General features: G+C 47.8%; 1 protein-coding gene across 1 annotated transcript in view; it reads right to left on the bottom strand.

Moving 5' to 3' along the window:
* Positions 1–19,015, bottom strand: part of ITGAE (integrin subunit alpha E) — a 68,588-nt gene that overhangs the window by 35,727 nt on the left and 13,846 nt on the right. Inside the window, exons 2-5 of the mRNA XM_033847972.2 lie at positions 9,258–9,375; positions 1,782–1,873; positions 488–555; positions 19–136 (exon numbers count right to left, since the gene is read on the bottom strand). Of these exons, the coding sequence (XP_033703863.1) occupies positions 19–136; positions 488–555; positions 1,782–1,873; positions 9,258–9,375 (396 nt within the window). The remainder of the gene's footprint in view (positions 1–18; positions 137–487; positions 556–1,781; positions 1,874–9,257; positions 9,376–19,015) is intronic.

The raw sequence follows: 19,015 nt of genomic DNA, 5'->3' as shown, positions 1-19,015 counted from the left end.
CGAGGGTCCAGTCCTTACCAAGGTCGGAGAAGTAGACCTGGGCACGGGGACGGAGGTCAGGGGCCAGCAGGATGCAGTTGCCTGTGAGCTCTGAGCTGAGGCTCTGGGGCCACCGGGTCGTCACTTGAATGCAGATCTAGAGGAGGGGGAGAAAGGAGGGGAAAGCCCGGGTCACCCCCAGCCCAGGCCCCCTCGTCACAGCCACACCCACACCCCGACGTCAGAATCCAGTGGCTCAACCAGGCAGGGGACGCAGGAACAGCGTGCTCACCCCTCACCAGGGGTAGGAGTCGCTGCCAGGGTCAGTGTGCTGGGTCACACGGAGTACCCAGCTCAGAGCCGCTGTCAGCCCTGGGGCTTCTGGGGATACAGCTGGGCTCAGCCCTGAGAATAACACGCCAGTCAGGACTGGTATCCACCACGGTCAACCACAGGGGTAGCACCAGCTCCCCAAGGCCCTCCACCCTCCCTCGCCACGCATACTCACCAAAACACCATGGTGGTTCCGGACAACTGTCACTCCACGGTACCTCCCCTTTGGGATGGGGACATTCTCTGAAACAGTGAGGCCCAGGTAAGGAGGGAGGAATGCTGGGAGGCAACCCAGGAGCCAAGGTCAGAGGGCACAGGGCCATCTTGGTCAAAGCCCCATGAGGAAGAGCTGGCCACTCAGAGCAACCTCTAGAAGCTAGATGCGGGGGGCCTTCAAGGACAGGCCTCTCTCCCAGGCTCATTTGGCGTCTCATTCAACATATGCCCCGTGATGTCTGCTCTGTGCCCAGCCTGTGACAGATGGTGATAGGGATCCAGAAACATTGAGACCTGGTGCTGGTCGTCCAGGGGCCCCTGGGCTGCTGGGCAGCTGGCAGGTGTGTGCAGCACCAGGGAGGAATGGCAAGAGGCTGGGGGACTGGCCCTAGAATCCAATGAACTCTCCCCTCTCCAAGTCCTGTCTCTGGGGAATCTTACTGCCCCACATCCCCAGGGGCAGAAGTGTAGCTCCTTCCCCTCCCACCCCACTGTGGGCCTCAGGACACTTGCATTTCTGAGTCCCAGGATCACTCAGTCACCCTGCCGGACCGTGTGCCCTTCTGATGCAGAGATGGAGGCTGTTCAACACAGCGCCTCCCACAGAGACCAGCACTCCACCTGACACGGCCCAATGGTCGTCAGCAAAGTGGGCCTTCAGTTGGGCTGGGCAGGATGGGAGGAGTTTGGTCAACGAGCGAATTAGGTCCATTCCTTTGTTCATTCAAACAGCATTATTGAGCACCTAATATATGGCAGACCCCATGCTAGGCGCTAGGATGGCCACAGTTAGATTGCAGGGGCGCGGGGCGGGGGTGGGTTCCATTGAGGCGTGGTGAGTTGCGGTAGGTTGGGTTTTGGAATTGGGTGGAGTTGGGTTTGCATCTGTGGTGCTGCTCAGATGCGTGACCTTAGTCATAGTGGAAACCAAAGGACTTCTCTGAACTGTAGCTTTCTCTTCTGTAAAATAGTGTGGTTTTAAGGATTAAAAGTCCGCGAACCACTTAGCAGAGCGTCAGGTGACTCTGTAAGCACTCCATCCATTTTAGGTTTCATTTTTGTTGTTAGGATTGGGTCTGGAAAGGTGGGCTGGGGGTTAGGGTTGGGTGGGGATGGGATTGGGCACCAGATGGAAGGCTTGCTGTGGCTGGTGGTGGAGGCTAGGGTGGAGAGACTGGAATGGTTGGGCTGGATGAGTGGGATTCCTAGAAAGGAGGTCCTGGGAGCATTCCCGGGAGCAGGGGCTGACTTACCTACTGGCTGGCAATGGAGCTCATCCTGAATGAGGGAACACTGATACAGGGGCCTTGCCGTCCTGCTGGTCCTGGGGCTGGTTACCAGGAGCCTGAGCGAAAGAGTCGGCAGCAAAGTTGAGCTGGTCAGCGATTCCCCTTTCCTCCCTACCTGCCCAGACACAGTCCTTCCATTCCAGGCCCACAGACCCACAGGTTCCCTGTGGGGAAAACTATGGAGAAGACCAGACCTGGAAAGGCGGGCAGGCTCCCAGCCCAGGATGGTGGATCTGCCTTACGAGGGAGGCATGGGCTCAACCTTTGCACAGCTCCAGGCAGGAAATGGCTAAATGCATCCCCTCTCTGCCTGCTGGCCCACCCTGACAGAAATGGGGTGATATTGGTGGTAAATAAACACTCGCTGCTCTTTGATGGTGGTGGGGGGAACCAGGAAGCCACCAGCAGCACAGTTGCTTCTGCTGGGGACAGAAGCCTTCCTTCTGTTGCCTTCCTAGTGGCTGCAAGGGGGCCTGCCCCACCTGGCCCCAGTGACAGCACTTCCTGAGAAGAGCACGCTTGTGCCCCTCTCCTAGGGGCAGGTCAGAACTGGAGGTTCTGGGCCCCTCAGCCTGGTTAAGGCAGCCTCAGGAGACGTGATTCCCAATGGCAAACTCTGCCCCCTGCCCAGGGAGACAGCAGAGAGCCAGCGTCAGCCTAAACATTCCGTGTGCATGCTGCCCAGGGAGGATCAGGGCTGCCCCGAGACAGGGAGAGAGCTCCCCATCCTAGGAGCTGTGAGTAGGGGGTGTTGGGGAAGGGGCCCGAGGCTGAGCTTGGTAACACTGAACCAAGTCCAAGGTTTTATGCTGAGGGCAGTAGGCAGCCACGGAGGACTTTATAAAGGGGAAGCTTTATAAAGGGGAAGCTTTATAAAGGGGATGAGACAGGTCATGATGAGTTCCAGTGGTTTGGGGGCCAGGAACGAGGTCATGTTTCCACTTCCTCATCTCCCGTTACTTGACATTTAAAAAAAATATGAAATGTATCATTCACTTATCTCCATGGGTGACAGGATAATAATAAAATCTACACCTGTGTGTGTGCCCTACGCAGCTTACCCCAGCCCAAGCTGACTTCCACCCCTGACGGGTCCTGTCAAGGTCAGCGGTGGTCCACACATCGTCAGATCCAAGGGACACCTTTCTGCCCTCATCTTCCTCAACCTCTCAACAGCCCGGGGCAGAAGTAACCGTCTCTCCCTTGAACCACTTTCTTTTTGGTTCCCCTGACCTCTCTCACTACTCCTTCTCAAACTCCTTTGCTTGCTCATTCACTGTCTGACTTCTAAATGTCACTGGTGTCCCGGGGCTGGGTCCCTGTTTTCCTCGCCCACACACTCTCCCTGGTGATTGATCCCCCCTCCAATCCCTGGCTTCCGTACACCTATCAATGCTGACATTCCCACCTTTATATCTGCAATGCTAGCATCCCTCCACCAGAAGCCAGACCAGCGCAGCTCTAGAAAGCAGAATAATGACCTGCCCCGCCCAGAGAAGTCCATGTCCTAACCCCCAGAGCCCAGGAATACGCTACTTTTTATGGCAAAAGGGACTTCGTAGATTAAGCTAAAGATCTTGTGCTGGGGAATTTATACTGGATTATCTGGGTAGGTCCAATGTAATCACGAGGGTCCTTATCAGACCCTTTAAAAATGGAGGAAGGGGCCACAAGCCAAGGAATGCAGGCAGCGCCTAGAACCCAAAGGAAGTGAGGAAACAGATCCTCCCCTTGAGGCTCTAGAAGGAACACAGCCCTGCTAATGCCTTGATCTCAGCTCAGTAAGACCCTCTTTGGACATCTGACCTCTAAAACTGTAAGATAGTCATTTGTGCTGTTTTAAGCCACTAAGTATGTGATGAATTGTTACAGCAGCCCTAGGAAACTAATAAATAAACAACTGCCCATTGTCTAATAGGCATCTCAAACTTAGAACGTTCGAAACAGAACTATGGTCTTGCTCTCCATCGCCTGAACTGAACCGTTCCATCTTCCCTGACATGATACATGGCACCACCAACCACTATGTTCTGAAGTCCAAAGCCTGGGGGCACCCTTGCTTCGTCTTTTCACTCATCCCCTTCATCAAATCCATCAGTAAACCCTGTTGGTTCTTCCTCCAAACTATATCTAGAGAACATCTCTTCTCTCTGTTTCCCCTGCCACCATCATCTTGCCTGGTGTGTAGTAATAGCCCCCTGTTATTTTTTTCTGTTGTTTGTTTTTTAAATTTGCTCTTGGGACTTCCCTGGTGGTCCAGTGGGTAAGACTCTGAGCTCCCAATGCAGCGGGTCCGGGTTCGATCCCTGGTCGGGGAACTAGATCTCACATGCATGCCGCAGCAAAGATCCTACGTGCCTCAGCTAAGACCGGCGCAGGCAAATAAGTAAATAATAAATATTTGTTTAAATAAAATAAAATAAATGTACCCTTGTAGATTACACCACGTCACTGCCCTGTTTCAGCTGCCTCCCGTGCACTTAGGTGAAGAGTCCATAGCCCTTGCTGCAGCCCACGGGGCCCTGCACCATCTAGCACCTCCCCACCGCTGAGACTCCCCTCCTGCTCCTTTGCTCTCCAAGCTCTAGCCCCGCACTGGCTGGCTTCCGTTCCTAGGCTGCCCCCAGCTCTTTCCCGGCTTGGGCCCTCTGCCTTGCTGCGCCCCCTCTCTCCCCAACCTGGCTCATTCTCATTCCTTGGCCTCGCTTAACTGTCACCTCCTCACAAACGCTTTCTCCAACCAGCCTCACCTCACAACCCAGTTACTCTGCTCTGCATCGTCCCATTTATTTCCTTCCCAGAACTTGTCCCCGTTTGATAGCATCCTGTTTACTTCTTTACTGTTTATTATCAGTCTCTCCCCCTAGACTCTAAGTTCCCCAAGGAAACTTACAGTCTACGGGGAGAGGAGCTTGGTAACAGTGAACCAAGTCCAAGACCTCACAAGTTCCCCAAGTTCCCCTTGCCTCTCGTTTGCCATGTTATTTCCAGCACCTGGAACAGTGGCTGGCACAGAGCAGGGGTTTGGTAAACATCTGTTAAATGACGACTGAACAACAGCCGAGGCAGCACATGAGGGGGCTAATCTGGGGCAAGGCTGAGGGGCAGAGACCCACGTGCAGCTGAGCTCTGTAGGCTTGCAGCTGAGCCCCTAAATTAGGTCGCCTGCTCAACAACTTTGCCTCTTTCCACAGACCCCTCCCAGCCTGAGCCTCAGCCCTGGGCCCAGCACCTTATTCTCTGCTCCCCCGTAAAGGTGGGCTCAGAACTGGGATCCAACCCAGCCAACGTCTTGGTGGGGTAGGTGCAGGCCTGGAATAGCCTCAGCTCTCCTTCCTCCTTTAGGCCTCGGCCCAAGCTGTTTCTTCCGCTTGCAATGCCTTTCAGCTCCTTTTCCTGCAGAACAATCTTCCCAAGTACCAGCTCCTCAGGAAGCCTTCCCAAAAGAAGGAGCACCTTGACCCCCTCCGAGCCCGCCAGGAAGCCCTCACTACTGGACACCTACACTTATCCCTGGCTTTTGTTCCCACCTAGACTGTGAGTTCTTGAGAGACCACCACGTACAGCTGCACAGGCTGTTCACTGCAGAACCCAAGGTTGCCACCCATATCACAGTCACGCAATGCCGGGGGCCCCGGGCCCCGTCTGAGCTGCCTCTGCCGCCCGCTCCTTTAACCACCTCCACCATGGTGGGTGGTCTCTTGATCTCCAGGTTTACCGACTGAGTGGCTGGCAAACTAAACTATAACTGAGCTCACCATCAGCTGACAGCCCCAGGGACCCTATCACACCTGGGCTGAGTGCAGCCCAGCTCCTGGCTTCACCCAGCTGTAACTCATCTCTGTCCTCAGAGTCTATTCCCATACCGCCCAGGGGGAAGGCCTTCGTTATATTCCACTCCACCCCGCTGCAGCGGCCAAGTCCATGATGCTGCCAGCCCTGGCTGTTACAACTTATGTAGAAACAACATGAGGGAGAGAGAGGCACGTGTGGTCCTTGCATGAGGAGCCCAGCCTGTTCCTCTGCGGCCGGGGTGGCCAGAAGCGCGTTTCCTGCCCTGTGCGGCAGCCCGTGGTCTCAGGCTCCAGGGTTTGAGGCAGGAACCCAGAGATGCCTCCCACCACATCCTTCCCCGCTGCACGTTCAAACCCGTGAGACCCTCTCTGCTTCAGCAGGTGTCCCGGGAGGTTTCCTTGGGCCCAGGTGGGCTCTTCCCCCCACCCCTGGGGGGCTCGGAGCCTTCTGCTCTGGGTACTTCAAAGTCCCCTCTTCCACTGTGGCGTTTCAGCTTGGCTTTTTTTTTAAATATATACATTTATTAATTTTATTTATTAATTTTTGGCTGTGTTGGGTCTTCGTTGCTGCACGTGGGCTTTCTCTAGTTGCGGCGAGTGGGGGCCACTCCTCGCTGAGGTGCCCGGGCTTCTCATTGCAGTGGCTTGTCTTGTTGCGGAGCACAGGCTCTAGGCACGTGGGCTTCAGTAGTTGTGGCACGTGGGCTCCACAGTTGTGGCTCACAGGCTCCAGAGCGCAGGCTCAGTAGTTGTGGCGCACGGGCTTAGTTGCTCCACCGCATGCGGGATCTTCCCAGACCAGGGCTCGAAAAGGTGTCCCCCGCGTTGGCAGGCGGATTCCCAACCACTGCGCCACCAGGGAAGCCCTTGGCTTGGCTTCTGAGGGAGGGGGGTTAAAGTCTGTTGGGTCTGAAGCTGGAGTGGTGAGGGCCCTGCTGGGGTACTGGAGGGAGGGGGCTCGGCAGGAGATGGTCACAGCATGGCCGAAACCCGGCCTCGACCTTGATGAGTGCGGGGAGTGCAGGACGCTCACACACTGCAAACTTTGTGAAAACTGAACGCTGACCCAGCGTAGAAGCCACGATCCAGCAATTCCACTGCTGGGCACCCTGTGCCTAATAAAAAGAAGTGCATTCACCCAGTGAAAGAAAGTGCAGAGCTGGGCCGGGGGTGGGAGCGGGGGTTAACTCTCGCCTGGGATGTGTGCGGAAGGGAGCACACGGCTGCAGGGGGCTTATGCGAGGCTGGTCCTGTTCTGCCTCGATCTGGACGCTGCTTACGTGGGTGGCTCACTTTGTGAACATTCACTGAGCGGCACTCTGATGACGTGCAGTTTTCTGTGCAATAGTGCAGCAATAGAACTTTATCAAGACAAAACACAGCAATGCTTACCTTTAATTCTTCCTGGAACCAGAACATTCCTAACAACCTTCTCACCGCGCTTCAAGCCTTTCAGGCTCCCCAAACCTTTGTGCCGGCTGACAAAGCACGGCCCACCTCCCCCATCCAATGTCTCATCAGGCTCAGTTTCAGCCACCGACACCTTCCCAGCCCCCGCACCTGGCTCAGGCTGGCTTCCAGACTTCTGACCAAGCAGCTCTCAGACCCAATTCCCCCTCCCATGCCTTCTCACACTAATTCCTACTCAGCCCCTAAGTCCCAGTGTCAAGGTACATCCTTTGGCTGAAGGACACACGTGCCTCTATGTCCCCAACGCACCCTGGACGTCCCCACAGAGCAGTCTTCACTCCTCCTGTCATCGACCAACTCGTCTGTTTCCCACAAGAGCCTGGGAGCTCCAAGAGGGCATGGACTGTCTCCCTTAGTATCTTATCCCCCTAGCTTTGCCTGGCACTGAGTAGATGCTCCAAAAATACTGATGAAGGAATGAAAGAGTGAATGGGCCCTGCCCTCACCACTTAAATCTAATGGTCACCAGCCTCTTCACTGGACAGTGAGGAAATCAAGCATAGGGTCCGAGCCCACTTGGCTGGCGTGGCCATGGCCCAAGTCCGGGGCTATGAGGCTGCCTCGGGAGCCACCACTGCCCACCCATCTGCTACCAAACAGAGCTCCACTCAGCCAGGAGCCCTGAGTGCCTCACCTGACTCTGCCCCAAAGCTATCTGGACCCTGGGCTCGTGGCTCAGGGTTGCCGGGTCTGAAGGAAACTCCTCACCGTGGACCAGAAGCAAAGCAAAGCAGCGGCAGGTGAGGGGTGGGGTAGGGAACCAGCCAGGGGCAGCTGGGCAGTGGAGCAAGCACAGAAAGAGCCCTGCCACGAACAGGACAGGGAGAGGAAGGGCTGCTCTAGAGTAAGGGAGACTAAAGAGATACAGCCACGATACGCAACACAGGAACTCTGACTGAACCCTGGCTTCAAAATGAGCAGCTCTAAACGTCATCTTGGTGACAACAGGGGACGTTGGAGTGTGTGTCGTGACCCTTCACTGCAGAACTTCTCCTAAAAGCAAAGACATGTCCCTAAACAGCACACCACCACTACCTCCATCTGATAGAATCTACATTTGATTTACTTGCTTATTGTCTATTTCCCCCGAGCATAAGGATTTGTGTCTGCTTTGCTCAGCACTGTTCCCTCAGGGCCTGGCACAGAGAAGTTGTTATCGTATAAATGCTTGCGGAGTGAATGGCCATGGTATAAATAATTCTACAACTTGCCTTTTTCATTTTACAATGTGTTTCGAGACTGATCCGGTTCATAACCACTGCACTCAATTCGTTCATTTTACCTGCTTTCAGTGTCGCATTGTATGATTCACACCTCATGTCTTCCATTTTTCCGACGATGCTTATTTCAAAACAATGTCCCAGTCAATATCTCTAGGTGTGCCCCAAAAGTTCCCTAGGGTTGGTATCTGGGGGTGGAATCACTGAATCAAGGGCCGCCTGCATCCTCAGCTCTACCTGATACGGCAAAATGATTCTCCCAGGTGGTTATACCAACTCACATTCCTACAAGTTCCTGTTTCACCACATCCTTACCAGCAGAAGGCTATCAGACTTAAAATGTTTTACTTATCTAATGGGTGGGTACAGATGAGAAGTTCAAAATACAAAGTAATGCGTATTGATCTTAAATTTGGCCAGAAATTGTGCCAAACACTTTACGTGCATGAACTCAAATACTCTTTGCAACAACCCTGTGAGGTAGGAAAATAATCACCCCCACTGCAGAGATGAGAAACTGAGGCCGGGGGTTGCATGCCTTGCTATAAATACAGAGCAAAGCTGTCACCGAATCACGGCGACCAGATGCACAGCCTCCTCGTAACCACCACGCCCGCCTGCCTCATATTTTCCATTTAAAGGAAATATTTTCCGTCACTGTCCAAAACTTCTATGTTGAGCACGTTACTTTTGTAACAGACAAAAGAGCCTTGATAAACTTTAAAAGTTTTTTAGCCTCCCCTCCCCCACCCCCGGAGAGGCCAGGGTGAGGAGAGGGGCCAGGGCTGGGAGAACAGGCCCTGAGCTAACAGCCTCTCCCCTGCACGCCCTTCTGAAAGGGGGTTCTCCCCAGGCTGGGGTGTGGGGTGCCGAGGGCTTGTCTGGGGGCCTTCTCAGGCTCCCCGAGGACTCATCAGTCCTCACACACCCCGCCCCGCGCGCCAGGCCCCACTCACCAGGTCTGGTTGGTGCTGGAGTCCTGATGCAGAAGTGAGCTGAGCACGTAGGGGACTCCCTTGGGAGTCACCCAGGTCTGGACCATGTCCACATTGAAGGTGGCCAGGGGAGCCAGGCCTGAAGAGAAAAAAAGAACATTTAACAAAAGAGGCACCATTATTCCATCACATCCTGCATTGCCACTATCCCCATTTTACAGATGAGGAAAGCAAGACTCCCAAGGATTTTTTTTTGGATGAACCACATGGCATGTGGGATCTTAGTTCCCTGACCAGGGATCAAACCCATGCCCCATGCAGTGGAAGTGCGGAATGTTAACCACTGGACCACCAGGGAAGTCCCCCCGCTACCAAGAACCTTTTTTCCATGGGAATAAGACTGGAATGCAGGCGTGTCTGACGCAGAGACCCTGGTCCTCCCACTAAACCAAGCTGTGTTGGCACCAAGACCCCCTCCTCCAGGAGGCCTTCCTTGGTTCTGTCCCAGAGCACTTGCTACCTTCTCAGGCCTCCCACTGTGCACTTTCTATACCTGCCACGGAGCACATGCTCATCACCGTGTCATGTACCAAAGTTAAAATAGACTACGGGCCCCAGGGTGAGGGTCTGCATACATTCTGTCTACGTACCTGCCCATCAAGTGACCCAAGAGAAAACACATGTCCTCAAAAATACCTCAGAAAAAGAATGTTTATAGCAGCTTTATTTGTAACAGTCCCAAACTGGAAACAACCCAAATGTCCATCAACTGGGGAATCAATAAACTGACATATTCAGACAATGGAATACTACGCAGGAGTAAAAAGGAACGAACAATTGACACACACAGCAAGATGGGTGAATCATGAATATCATTATGCTCAGTGAAAGAAGTCTTACATAAAAGAGTATCTACTGTATGATTCCATTTATATGCTGTTCTAGAACCAGCAAAACTAATCTATAGCAAAAGAAAATATTGGCTGGGCTAATGTGGGATGGGGATTAACTGGGAAGGAGCAGAAAGGAGCTTCCTGGGGTGATGGAAATATCCTATATCTCTATAGGAGTTTGGATTACAAAGGTGTGCATTGCCAAAAATACATCAAATGGTCCACTTAAAATTTGTGTGTTTCACTGTAGGTAAATTTTACCTCAAAAAAAGAACTATAAGGAAACATTGAACTCTAGTTGATATGTATGATGAAATGCTTAGGGATGAAGTGTGCTGATGTCTGCAATTTACATTGAAATGCTTCAAAATATAAGACGGCTTGATGGACGGATAGATGAATATATATGGATGGATGTTTATATATAGATGGATATAAATAAACATATTTTTATATATGTCAATTACAATTGTCAACATTTTGTTATATTTGCACTATCACACACATATTTTACATATACGTAATATACAAAAATATATATATTGTAAAATCTATACATTGTAAAATCTAAGTATTGTATGTGGCTGTCCACCGCACAAGTTTTTCAAATTTTCTGTACGTTTGAAATTCTTCACTAAAAATTTTGGGGGGAAAATTGATACAGACAGATTGTCCCCCAAAGAGGCTGCGCCAATTCATATTCCAACAACAGAATGGAAGGCCTATTTCCTCACAGCATCTCTTGAGCAGACTGTGCGGACCTCCTCATCCTTGTTTTAAAAGAGTATCTCAACATTTTGTTCCCAAACTATTTCTTAGGGCTTCCCTGGTGGCACGGTGGTTAAGAATCCGCCTGCCAATGCAGGGGACACGGGTTTGAGTCCTGGTCCAGGAAGATCCCACATGCCGCGAAGCAACTAAGCCCGTGCACCACAGCTACTGAGCCTGTGCTCTAGAGCCCGCGAGCCACAACTACTGAAGCCCACGTGCCACAACTACTGATCCCGTGTGCCACAACTACTGAAGCCCGCGTGCCCCAATTACTGAACCCGCGTGCCACAACTACTGAACCCACGTGCCACAACTACTGAAGCCCCCGCGTGCCAAGAGCCCATGTTCCGCAACAAGAGGAGCCACTGCAATGAGAAGCCTGCGCACCTCAAGGAAGAACAGCCCCCGCTCGCCGCAACTAGAGAAAGCCTGCGTGCAGCAACGAAGCCTCAACACACAGCCAAAAAAAATTAAATAAAATTTTTTTAAAAGCCCAGCTCTTTAAAAAAAAAGAAAATTTGAAAAAAAATTCTATTTTTTAAATTATGAGTAAAGTCAAGCCTCTTATTATAAGTTTGTTTCCTGCTTATTCATATACATTATCCATTTTTATGAGGTCTTTATTGTTTTCTTACTAATTTATAAGAGCTTTTTGTCCAAAAGAAATTGTCAATGTGTTAGAGACTGTTTCTCACTTAGCTCTTTGTTTGACTGGCTTATATTTTTCCCCACATCTACATTCATTATGTAGTCAAATTATGTTTCTTGTATGACTCGAGTTTTGTGTCACGCTTCCCCACTCAGAGATTATATAATTCACTCATGTTTTCTTCGATATTTTCTTTGTTTCATTTCTTATGCTTGAGTCTTTGATTCATCTAGACTTTATTTTTGCATATATCCAGCTTTACTTTTTCTCCCCCCAAAATGCAATTGTCTCAACATTACTTCTCAAATAGCTCATATTATCCCTGCAGATTTGAAATACCACCTTTATCATTCTCAGAATTCTCATGTGCGTTTTGGCGTCTCCAGGGACTCAGTTCTGCCCCATTGACCTTACTGTCTCCTGCTTGGACACATTCATTAGTCTCCTGACCTTTCTCTTCCAAGACTTCTCCCTCTGGGTACATCCTTTCCGTACCAGTTGCCAGAAAGAATTTTTAAAAGCATGCTACTCCACTGCTTAAAATTCTAACTTCTTGGAAATTAAGCAATGTACTTCTAAATAACCTAGGGCCAAAGATAAAATCATAATGGAAACTTTAAAGTATTTTGAACTGAATGAGAATTAACATAGCACAAATCAAAACTTGTGTGATACAGTTAAAACAGTGTTTAGAGGAAACGCAGAGCCTTAAATGCATATGCTAAAAAAAAATTAAAAAAAAAAGAGAGGCTGAAAACCGGTTATCTAATATTCCATCTCAAAAAGCTAAACGAATAGCAAATCAAGCCCAGAGAGAATACAGGAAGAAATCAAGACATGAGCATGTATCAGTGAAATAGAAAACTAACCTACAGTAGGGAAAATCAACAAAGCTAAAGTTTGGTTTTTAGAAAGAGTAATATAACTGATAAAAACCCCTAGCAACACTGATCAAGGAAAAAAAAAGGCAAACACATAAATTACCAATATGAATGAAAAGAGGACATCAGAACAGAGCCTAAGACATTTATGAAATAATAAGAGGATAGTATATACAACTTTATGCCAGTAAGCTTGACAATTTAGGTGAAAAGGACAGATTCTTTGAAAAGTAAATTTACCAAAACTGACAAAAGAAGTGAAATCTGAATAATCCCAAATTTTAAAAACTGAATCCATTAACTCCAGGCCCAGATGGCTTCACTAGTGAGCTCTCCCAAACACGTAAAGAAGCAATACCAATCTTACATGAACTGTTCCAGAGAAGAGAAAATGAGAGAACACTTTCCAATCATTTTGTGGGGCCAGCATGACATTGATATTAGCACCTGACAAGAGCGACACATGAAAGGAAAATTAGCCATCTCTCTCTCTAACGTAGATGCAATACTGCTAAACAAAACATTAGCAAATCAAACCCAGGGGTATATAGAAAGCATAATACCTTACAACCAAGTGGAGTTTATTTCAGGAATGCAAGAGAGGTGTGACATTCGAAAAGAATCAATTTATTTATCACGTGAACAGAAAAAAGAGGAGAAAAAAAATCATATGATCATTATGATAGATGCTGAAAAAGGTATTTGATAAAATACAATACTGATTTGTAATTTAAAAAATTCATAGCAAACTAGGAATAGAAGGGAATGTCTTTAATCAAGAATATCCACAAAAATCCTTCAGCAAACATCATTCTTTTTTTTTAATTTTTTTTTTTTTTTTAATTTTTGGCCATACCACGTGGCACGCGGGATCTTAGTTCCGCAACCAGGGATAGAACCCGCGCCCCCTGCAGTGGAAGTGCAGAGTCTTAACCACTGGACTGCCAGAGTTATTTTATTTTATTTTTATTTTTTTAAATTTTTTTATTTTATGCCACGCAGCTTGTAGGATCTCATTACCCCGAACAGGGATTGAACCCATGCCCTCGGCAGTGAAAGCATGGAGTCCTAACCGACCACTGGACCACCAGGGAATTCCCAACATCATTCTTATTGGTGAGTTATTGAAAGCTTTCCCCCTAAAATCAGAAATGAAACAGGGATGCTCACTCATACCACCTCTATTCAACATTTTACTGGAGGTTTTACAGAAGTAAGAAAAAAGAAAAATACAGAGCACAGAGATTAAAAAGGAAAAAAATAAAACTGTCATTATTTGCAGATGACATGATTAAGTAGATTGAAAACTCCAACAGATCCACAAACATTGAGAATTAATAAGTGCCCTGAGCAAGGTCACGGGATACAGAGGCAAAATACAAAGAACCATTGTATTTCTATGAACCATCAATGATCAAATGAAGAATGAAAAATTTAAAAAGACGCCGTTAACAAAAGCCATAAAAAAATCAAATGTCTAAGAGTAACTCTAACTAGACATATGCAAAACCTCTACACTAAGAACTATTAAAAGATTGGGAGAGATTAAAGATCTAAAATGAAGGAACAGATGATGTTCATGAATTAGAAGATTCCGTGTTGTTGTCAGTTATCACTATATTGATCTATAGCTTCAATACAACCACAATCAACATCCTAGCACATTATTGGGGGAAGGGTGATGTTCACAAGCCAACTTTAAAAATTTATATGAAAATGCAAAGGGCAAGAATATTCAGGCACTCCTGAATAAGAGTAACAAAATTTGGGGACTTATCATTTATCAAGATTATTATAAATTTATAGTTATTAAAACAGAATTATATTGGCACAAGGATAGAAAATAGATCAATGGGACAGGGAGTCCAGAAACATATGGGCACCTGATTTATGACAAAGGTGACAGTGAGGAACAGTGGTGAAAGAATGCTCTTTTAAATAAATGGTGCTGGGTCACTTGGATATCAATATTGCAAAAAAAATTAATCTTGACTCTTCTCTCACATCATACACAAAAAGTCAGTTCCTGATGAACTGAAGATTTAAATGTCGACTTAGATAGACCAAATATCTAAATATGAAAATGAAACAATGAAGCTTTTAAGAGAAAACAAAGGACCTTGGGGTAGACAGATATTTTTTAAACAGGACACAAAAAACACTAGCTCTAAAGGAAAGAATTGATAAGCTGAACTTCATTAAACTTAAGAACTTCTGTTTATCAAAAGACATCATTAAGAATGAAGAGGGAAGCCACGGAGAGAGAGAAGATGTTTGCAATACAAGTATCTGACAAAAGATTCCTATCAGAATCTGTAGAGTTCCTACAGATCAATAAGAAAGAGTCATGTAAGCCAACAGAAAAAGGACATTTCACAGAAGAGATTATCCAAATAGCCAGCAATCATATGAGAAGGCACCATTAGACTTCACAGAAAGGCAGACTGAGATCACCATGTGATACCACTACACAACCACCAGAAAGGCTAAAATGAAAAAGAAAATACCAAGTGCTGACAATGAACCCTCACATACTGCTGGTGGGAATGTCAATCGGTACAATCACTTCAGAAAACCGTTTGGTAGTTATCAACTAAAGCTGAGCACATGCATAGCTCATAACCCAGCAATCCTACCCTAAGGCAAAAACCCAATAGAAGTGTGTTCATATATTCACAAAAAGACACGTACAAGAATTTTCATAGCCTCACTATTCATAACAACCCCAAACTGGAACAACCCAGATATCCATCAACAGGAGAAAAAATATGCTGTGGTATATTCCCCAATGGAATACTCTACAGCAATGAAAATAATCAACAACAAGGTGGGTTGGAGCTCATAAATACAGGAGCAAAACAGAACATACTGTATAATTCCATTTATACAGAGTTCAAAACAGGCAAACTAATCCATGGTATCAGACGTCAGGAGAGTGGTTACTCTTGGGGGTAAGGTAATAACTGGAGGGGGGGCCATGGGAGGTACTTCTGGGATGTTGGGAATGTCCTCTGTTTCTTGAAATTGGTATCAGCATGTGGATTTGATTTAATCTGAAAATTCACTGATCTGAATTTGTCCATTTTTGCATGTGTTGTCTTCAAAAAGGTTTACATTAAAAAATAATAATTGTGGGGAGCGGGGAGGGATAAATTAGGAGTTTGGGATTAACAGATACACACCACTATATATAAACTAGGTAAACAACAAGGATTTACTGGATAGCACAGGGAGCTATGTTCAATATCTTGTAATAACCTATAATTAAAAGAATATGAAAAGAATATATATGTATATGCATGTATGTATAACGGGATCACTTTGCTGTATGCCTGAAACTAGCACAGTATTGTAAAGCAACTACAGTTCAATAAAAAAATAATAATTGCCAAGTGTCTGAAGCACATTGAATACATAAAAATTCCAGGGGTTCATAATGATACTTAAAAGACAGAGAGAAAACAAAACAAATCAAAACACTGCATTTTTCACCATTGGAAGGAATGACGGCATTATGCCCTTACTCTGAAAATTGACTATTAAAGGGAAAGCATTAAGCAATTTTCTTGCCTTTCCTGTATGCGCTGCATTTCAGGGTCACCAAATGGTCCTAGTTGACGAGAAAAAGCTCTTTACAGAAGAATCGTTACTAATGAATGTGGAAGGAATAATAGAACCATAAAAACACAATTTTGCAAGTCATAACGAAATACAATTAATTCAGGCCACGATCATCAATGGATAAAACTACTTAGATGAAATTTTGATAGAGCACTTCACAATTAGGCTGACCCCCCCGACCCCAGCCCACTAGTTCATCTCAGTGCCGCTAAGAGTGGGCCCCCCAGGCATGTGTGCCTCCTAGTGTGACCCCCTGGGAAGAATACTGGGGCCCAAGATGCTGCATTTCTAACAGCTCCCATGTGATGCCCAGGCTGCCAGTCATCAGACCACACTGAGAAGCAACTCTCTAAAATACGTCGGCAAAGGAAACAGAAAAAAGGGAGTGAGATAAATGCAGGACGTATGGCAAAATCCTCCTGATTGTTTAGAGGATGCTCGCCAAAAAAGTTAAACCTGAATTTAATGAAGGCATTAGCCCTAACTTCCAAGTTTCGGGTAATGTAGGGGATTGAAGGACAAATCACATCGAGAGGAAGCAAACGCACAAACCCTGCAAGATGTTCTGCAAGACAAGCAACTGCGCTCTGCAGTAAAGAGAAGATTTGAAACAGACACACAAACCTCAAAAATGAGCAAGGGGGTCACTCTCGACTAAGAAAGGCACAGCAACCACACGTGGGGTGTGGGTCTTGTTTGGCTCTTGATCTGAACTGTTAGAAACAGACATTTGAGACAGTCAGGAAGATGTGAGTTAAGAACTGGGTATTAGATGATACCAAAGAATTACTATTTATTTTGTTGGGTGATGAGAACATTATGGCTGTGTAAGAAAACATCCCCAAGTACTTCAGAAATACGTATTGAAGTACTGAAGGGTGAAATGCCTGATGCTGGGCATTTTTTTTCAAACAATGCTTCCGAAACATTAATGTGCAAATGAATCATCCAAGTATATTCTTAAAAATGCAGGGCTTCCCTGGTGGCGCAGTGGTTGAGAGTCCGCCTGCCGATGCAGGGGACACGGGTTCGTGCCCCGGTCCGGGAGGATCCCACGTACCGCGGAGCGGCTGGGCCCGTGAGCCATGGCCGTTGAGCCTGCGCGTCCGGAGCCTGTGCTCCGCAACGGGAGAGGCCACAACAGCGAGAGGCCCGCGTACCGCAAAAAAACAAAAACAAAACAACAAAAAAAATGCAGATTCTGATTCAGTAGGTCAGGGAGTGGTGCTAAGATCCTAGTCTGACCGCCGCTAAGTGATGCCAGGCTGCTGTTGGTCCCCAGACCAAACTGTGAGCAGCAAGGCTTCAAAATACTTTGGCAAAGGAAACAAAAAGGGACAGTGAAACACATTAAATGCAGCAAGCGCGGAAAGATCTTGATAGCTGTGTCATCTGGGTGATGGGTATATTGGGTTTATTAATGTTATTTGCTTTAGTTTTGTACATGCTTAAAACTTTGTTAAAAACTAACCTTCCAGGGACTTCCCTGGTGATCCAGGGTGTAAGACTCTGCGCTCCCAATGCAGGTGGCCTGGGCTCAATCCCTGGTCGGGAACTACAACCCACATACATGCCACACTAAGAGCCCACGTGCTGCAACTAAAAGATCCTGCGTGCCACAACTAAGACCCTGTGCAGCTGAAATAAATAAAACATTAAAAAAAAAACAAACCCAACCTTCCAAAGGCTGAAGGAGCAGGCACCCTGTGAGAGGGTAGTGTCCTCTCTCTCCTCTCAATTCCCAGTCTGCTTCCCCAAGCCTGGCACAAAATAGACATCTGTACTTTATTCCTTTCCCTTTATACCTCTGCCTTGCCCGGAATGATTGGTGGTGACTCATAAAAATACACCATGTGCTAAAATAAAACTTGTTTTAAAATAATGGGGCAGGTCAAAAAAACTAAAAAGGGAGAACTACCCACTTCTTACAAGGGGCGACTGGAAGGCATTCTTTGCCCTTTTTACCATCTGTGTGACTTAAGAGACATGAATTGAAACCCCTGTGATAAGTCCAGCCTCCTCCCCCCGGCATCCATGGTACCTCCCTGCCCAGCCCAGTGTCCCCTCTGCCAGCTCTGCTCTCTGGCTCGATACCCCACTTCCTGAACACCATCTGCATACCACCCGCCGCAGGGCCTTTGCACAAGCGGTTCCCTCTGCCAATGTGCCTTCCTCATCACTCTCCCACCTCTACCCCATCCTTTGGGGCCCTGCCCCAGGAGCAAATCCAGATTCTCAGCCAGAGTACCCCAGTGGTCCCTGAGCTCCCTCGGCATCCTGTGGGGTCTCTGTCGCTCTGACTAAATCGTGTCTGGGTCAGAGTGATCTGTGATAAAGTCTGTCTCCCCAAAACTGTAATCTGATTTGAGTCATCTATGACACACCCCCAACCACTGAGTCCCGCTCAGCACAGTGCCAGGCCAGATGAAGCGTCCTGGAAACATCAAAGAGGGACAGAGATTCCTGATCCTCTACCCCAACCCCCACATCCCCATTTTGCTTTGTTCAACGGAGGGATCTTGGTGCAAGATTCCTGAGGGGTGGGAAAGGGGAGGAGATAAGCAGAGAGACCATTACAGCCACCCTCCTTGACCACCTGCTGTCTTCCAGGTACGATACTCAGGTGCTGCGGCTCAGAGAGGTCAGGTGACTGCTCGTGGCCCATCAGCAAATTGTAATTTGTGTCTGGGGCCCAGGTCTGCCTATTTCTAAAGCCTTTAATAAAAGCTGGAGGCACTGCGGGGGCGGGGGGGGGGGGATGGTGTAAACAGAGACCTGGCTCCCTGTTGTGCCAGCAGCTCAGAGCTGGGGCAGAGCTCTGGGTTATGGAGCTGGTAATTAGGTCAGTGAGAACATATTTATGTGTGTGTGTGTTCAGGAGTGTCACCGGGGCCGCTGAGCTTTCCCATAAGGCCAGCCAGTGCCTGGGGTCCGCCAGGCGTGGGCCGCCTTGCTGGGGCAGGC

This window comes from Tursiops truncatus, chromosome 20 (assembly GCF_011762595.2).
Source record: "Tursiops truncatus isolate mTurTru1 chromosome 20, mTurTru1.mat.Y, whole genome shotgun sequence".
Classification (NCBI taxonomy): Eukaryota; Metazoa; Chordata; class Mammalia; order Artiodactyla; family Delphinidae; genus Tursiops; species Tursiops truncatus.
Note: the sequence above shows the minus strand (reverse complement) of the source record. Positions and strands in the feature narration are given on the sequence as shown.